Source organism: Athalia rosae, chromosome 1 (genome assembly GCF_917208135.1).
Source record: "Athalia rosae chromosome 1, iyAthRosa1.1, whole genome shotgun sequence".
NCBI lineage: Eukaryota > Metazoa > Arthropoda > Insecta > Hymenoptera > Athaliidae > Athalia > Athalia rosae.
In genome coordinates, this window is record NC_064026.1 from 24,409,648 (window position 1) to 24,415,867 (window position 6,220).

General features: G+C 44.6%; 1 protein-coding gene across 1 annotated transcript; it reads right to left on the reverse strand.

The window, feature by feature from the left end:
- Positions 1 to 2: 2 nt before the first annotated feature.
- On the reverse strand, positions 3 to 3,533 carry LOC105690884 (seminal metalloprotease 1). Its single transcript, XM_048648728.1, has 6 exons — positions 1,741 to 3,533; positions 1,221 to 1,682; positions 966 to 1,148; positions 597 to 899; positions 398 to 531; positions 3 to 260 (listed from the first exon to the last, which is right to left on the reverse strand). Exons 2-6 carry the CDS (start codon positions 1,381 to 1,383, stop codon positions 102 to 104), a joined length of 942 nt encoding a protein of 313 aa, XP_048504685.1. The 5' UTR covers positions 1,384 to 1,682; positions 1,741 to 3,533; the 3' UTR covers positions 3 to 101.
- Between the last annotated feature and the right edge of the window lie 2,687 nt (positions 3,534 to 6,220).

Here is a 6,220-nt window from a genome sequence, read left to right on the forward strand (position 1 = left end):
CGTGTTATATCTAGAATCTAATATGTTCAGGCTCGTAAAAGTACGCTTGCGTTCCCCTTGACAGATTCGCCGTTCTTGTTAGACCCGCATAGGTTCGCTAGTCAATCGAAAAGCCATCCAATCAAGTCCTTTTCCTCGCTCGATTCACTCGCGCTCTCTGAATCTCGCGCCGCGCATTCCTCCTTATACATGAGATTGATTTTCGCAATATCTTTATCCGTGAAACCCTTCCGCTGACCAAGCTCCTGACTTTCCTCCCGCTGAAAAGTGCGAGTGTGATTTCACATACAGTTACGCCTAGCAGCGGACTACTGCGATTCCGCAAGGCCGAAAGAGTTGCCTGCCATAAAACTTTTATGCTTTTTTTTTTTTTAACAATTAGATAAATTCGTCTTACTTTCGAAGTTATGGTTGGCTCGCCATTTTTCGAAAACGCATGCGAACTGTAGTGCATTATGCTCTGATAATCGTAGGGGATTCCATAATCCGTGACGGTGGCATTGTCGTATTTTTTAAAGTTGTGCTCTCTTCCTGATGTAGATACAAAAGAAGTTAAAGTAAACAGATGAAACTAAAAACTTTTAGCATTTAAGTACCTTCTTTGATGTTATCCCAATGTATTGCTACCCAGTCGTCCCTGTCCGCCGCGCTTTGTTGGTGATAAAAACCGATGGCATGCATCAGCTCATGAAGAACAATTCCGTGTCGTACACACTTCGGATTGTTCAGGTTTAAAACTTGACCTTTCCCATGCCGTCCGACCATCGACCAGCACCCCGATTGCGAACCTTTTATGGCGACATAATCTTTATCGGACTCGTTGTACGGTCGAAAACGAAGACAGGTCTTTTCGTGGTACTCCTTCAACGCGCCCTTTATGACCTCCAAGCCTTCTTTATCTGTAAAACCGTACAGAACATCCGTAATTTGACCAGAAACCAGGAATGTAGATTCTTTTCACGCACCGAATTCCTCCTCTTGTACATAGAACGGCACGATACCGCGCGGCCATCGAGCTTCAGGGTCGATAAGTCCGTTCTTCGAAAGCGCTCGGCCTTCCGGATGGACCATAATGTCCCCTTCATAAAGTCCGCTCAGTTCCCACAGCTGCTCTTTGTCGTCCGGTTTCCATTGCTCGATCCTCCGACCTGTAAAATTTATTCCGCAATTCAATATCTACTGCATTGCCCAACCGATCGCGTCTTCTTCGATCTTCTCACCAACTTCCGCGTGGTCATAGTCAGCCGCGAAGACGCCACCGAAACGGGGCGCCGGTCGTTGAATTTTTCCGCCATTTACGAATCTTGAAAATCCGAGAAACACCCCAAAGTAAAGCGCTCCTATCCAAAACACCGTATTCTTTCGATTAGTTGCACCATCCATCGTGTCTATCAAAGTATTCGAACCGTCTCCGTAAGGCGATGTGTTTGTGGGGCCCGAAAACTGCCTTCACTGTACTGTTCGATCGCTTCAGCGGTTTATTTATGTTCACAGCATTGCAACTCGCATGCTCGCGGGGTTTTTTGAGGGACGATATAATGCTACGTGACGACGGTGATTCGCAGGGCCGGGTCACCATCGTCACGAAATTTCATTCGATCTTTGACCTTTGCGAATGGCGGTCTTTCGGCCGTAAGGACAAAATAGTTCAAGCTTTTTCACAATGACCATATTTCAGAGGCCTTGAAAACAAGATTTTTGATTATTCATGCCGGATTGGATGGATTTTGGGAATATTACCTGCGCAGATGCTTCCCTGAAGAGATACAAAACCACCGAACTGGCATAGAGGAAGTCCCACGCGATAGCGTGTATCTTCAACGCCTAGAAGCGTCGGTAGAATACAAATCGCAAATTTTCCATTGCGGATGGCGGCCGTTTGATAGAGAACATATCGCTGTAAGCTCCTTCGTAAACTGCTCCTTCGTCCTTGACACGATACGTTCTCTACATACCGAACATCCCTCGTGAGGGTCTCCCGCATCATCCGCCCTTCGAATTATCAGAAGAGGGAATCGTTGAACCCGCACCGGAGTGACTATATCAGATCCCGTGATTCGATGACGAGAACACTGCGCGAGAGTCCCGAGTTATCGTTACCTACATATCCAAATTACACCATTTGAATTTGGGTATTTCACAATAGAAATCTTTCTAAATCGTTTCTCCGCACACCATCTGTATACAGATGGAGGACCGACCGCAGAGGAGATCGTTCCAAGAGTGGTCGATCTTTGCGATGTATGAACGATGTGCATATATGTATATGTATATAAAAAGTGTTGAAAAATAGTGGCCCACATTATAAGTGTATCGTCGGGCGAGTTTAATGGAGACGGAACGATAATCCTTGTATATTTAATGATTCGGTATATATAAGCGCGGTAGCTCGACGCGATGGAATGCTTTGAAAAACGGCGTGAAATCGTACAATGCGAGCCTGGAGACCTGGACGATAAAAAATCGGAGCAGTTCTCGCGGTCGTTGACGTTGCCTTACACGCCGCCGATCCGCGTCTCTCTGCATTAACAGGGGCCGAACCGCGTCAACCGAACTACGATTTTATTGCTACGGTATAGCATTTTTATGTAGCTGTACACATGTATGTTGTAGGCACGTTGAAACAGGGATGAGAAACCAGACTCACCCGGTGCTCCCGATCCTCGCATCGGTGATCACGACGCGTCGAACCCGATCCGCCTACGCTTGATCTAGAAGTCTAGCCGATATACCTATAACCCGTTACAGGATCCCGATCGGGTTATTGTTGTCTGCGATCCGTTTTGCTGGATTTACTTTTCTCCCCTTCGTTTCTCTTTCCACGAAATGGATTTTATTTCCCATATTTTATTGACCGTAGTGCAGATATAGCGTTAATCGCTATTGGTACAGAAACGCGTGCTATATACACAATCGCTCGTTATTCTTTTCTTTGATCCGATCGCATAAAGAAGAAGAAAAAGAAGAAGAAGTAGAAGAAGAGGAAGAAGAAGAAGAAGAAGCTGTCCGGCTAGAATTTAGGCTATGCATGAGGAGGTCTTGGTGAATCTGGAACACAGCTGCGGTCGTTGCTCTCTCTCGAGTTGGGTCTTTAATTCAGTCCTCGGTCCTCCGCACCATCCTTGAGGTGTGATCGTAAAAGATTTTAATTTTTCGCTTCAGTGAAGGAAATCGGTAAGATCACCCTCAAATTGAGAAATAAAATTTCACCACATCTCCGGGTTTTCAACTTCAAAGAATCATTTTTTATCCAACAATATCTTGACACTGGACCGACAATTTTTTGTACACTCCATTTCAATTGATAGCACCTAACTTAGGACGCTCTTAAGTTTTATACCATCACTGGATCCGACTTGAATTTCATGGAATTTCGGAGTCCGTTCGTTCGACAGTTCTTTTATTAGTTGTAAATAACCCTGAACTCGGGGTACCTTTGTTCGAGGGTATTTATTACAGTTGAACCTTTTACCAGAGAATATTCTTCTAACTCCAGGAAAAAAACCGAGCCGTAAGTTCTAGGGATGACAAAACGAGGTCGAACAAATTTATTGTACAATCACTTGTTTTGCTCAAATTTCAGCTTTTTCGGTTCCATCCATGAAATACCTGAACATACGAATCAATCGACGCGAAGTAGCGTTGGTTCTACAGCAGCTTTGATGAAATAAATCATGCACACATCTGCGGCGCGTCCGTAGATGTATTTCTCAATCACTGCGGTCTCGCTCCGTTCACTGTACATATGTATTACATGTAAATACGTATATATAGGTAGAACGCTCGTAAGGACCGTTCAATGCAAGTTACCCGCGTGTTCGTTGCACGCATGCAGAAAGAGCTGTTGCACGTGCTGAAACTTGCAGCACGTGTCTCCCGGGTCAACGGTCTCCCGCAGGTCTAACAGGTACGACTCGAAGGCAGGTGCATCGCGAGTATACAGTATACGCATACACACCGAAATGGAACGCGTACGTACCTACGGGAGACCATATTTTCGATCGGAAGATGCGAAAACCCGGTATGATTATATTCAGGTATACGTCATGAGCAACGGGTGGGATCTTTGTCAGGTACCAAACGTATATCGAAGACGAGATCGATCGTTTCTCGTTAAAGTGAAACTAGCCAACACGCGCGGCTTATAAAGATTACAGTGTACTCAGAACGTTGATCATAATCAAACGGCAATCAAGCATCCCGATCATATATTCCATCAAAGTAACTATTGGAGGGGATTGACAACAACCTCATACAAGAGAAATCAGTGCTCGATCGCGCATAAAACAACGTGCTCAGCATAATTAGCCATCGCGATGTTCACGCTGTACTATCTGCGCAGCCAGGTGAAAAAAAAGCCCAAGTTACACTTACTTTTTTACCATCTTACAAAAACAAAGCGTATACATACATATATCTATCGCCGAATTCAGGGTCTTGAGAGAAAGAATACGGTCTCATGCTTCAGAGAGATGGAAATTTTTGAAAACGACCGCGTTGCAGATTTTCAAACACCAAATCCTGCGGAGGGTTCTTTTCATTTACGAAAGTCGAGTAATAAATAAAAGTTGAGACTTTGGTATATTTTCTCATACCGCTCTAATAGGTAGGTGTTAAAGTACAATTTGATGAAGTTTTATTCGTAATATTTGGTTATTGTTTTCACGTGGTAACGCTTACCTACTTATAATATTATTTTCGTGAAGATCGCGAGGCGAGAAAGTACACTGCCTCAGAACACGATCTGCTTAAGGAGAATCCTGATAAGGTTGTACCCGTTCCCTACGACCGAACTCCGCAAGTTGACCATATCACATTCACGTATACCGCATAATGGAAATGGTATAATGGTGGGGGGGATGCTTCCTGCGGTTTGGATCGCATTGAGCAAACTCGAATCGCGGGAGTCTCTCGTTCGAAGTGCAGAAGATATTTGCGCACGCACTAGTGCAACGTACACCGTACACATTCGCACGTACCTTTGCACACACTTTTACCTAAAGGTATTCGTACTACACGTGCAGTATATTCGCACGAGGGATATTTTTAGCAGCACAACAGTTAACCTCTTTATGCCGGTTTCAATAATCATGCCCGTACGCAACGCAACGAACTGAACCGATTTTCGCCCAGAAGCGCGCGATGCACCGCACAACGGTCTACTTGTCGTCGATATCATGATTTCGAGCTAATTTATCGGCAAATCTTCGTCGTTATCCAATATCAATCGATATCTCTTCTGTCCGGTCATTTCGCACCGGACTCCCCCGACAGGGTTTTCGTAATTCTAATCGTGCGTTTTGTTCGCCATCTTCCAACACTTTCGTCTGACTTATGAAAAGTTTCAAGTAATCATCAGCGCTTCCCTTCTAACCTTCGTTACCCTTGCTGCACCGTATTTCGCGGGTGTGGAAATAATTTGCAGGAAATTTTCATCTCTGGAAATGTCGAGGGATATCGGTGGACAAAAATTCAGCTGGAATGATATACCTGTATACGTATATAGTGGAATTGCTTATTCAAAAATCATCGCATGTAAATGCTTTCCGGCTGTTCGTTGGTCCTCGTAAGTTCTAACGAGCTGTCATACGTGTTGCCACAGGTAAAACTGGGGAGAACAAAACGACGCCTCGGGGCGTTGTAAAGCCGCGGGCCTCGTGAACCAGTGACCCACTGGGACACGTAGCTTGTGGTACTGGTGGCCGCGTATTTTGGTAGCGCGGTTGGCCATCGTGAACGTTACCCCGCGGTTGTACGGCAAATGTTTCCTTCTGCGGCTCTTTTGCTGCTGCTGCTGCTGCTGCTGTTCATGCCGCTGGACGTTCCAAGATATCGTGTATCGGTTCATCGACCTCTCGTCGCAGGTGTCGCCCGGCTTACGTACGTACGTACGTCTATGTATTTATACATATATGTATATATATATATACATATATATGTGATCCCACGGTCGACAAATGACCGTTCTACAGGACTGATTGGCCTTTGAAGTAAAATTTTCGTCGCGCGAAGCGGTTCAAAAATTTTCTCCGTTCCTTCCTTTTCCCTCTACTTATCAATAGGAATTTATTGCATGTTGATATTCGATTATATATGTACATTGAAAGTCACTCTATTGATTGTGCGTTATACATATGGTTTTGGATTTGAATAAAAAATCAAGTTATCTTTGACTTCGTTACACGATCAAAACTCTTTTCTTCTCTACGTTGGAACAACG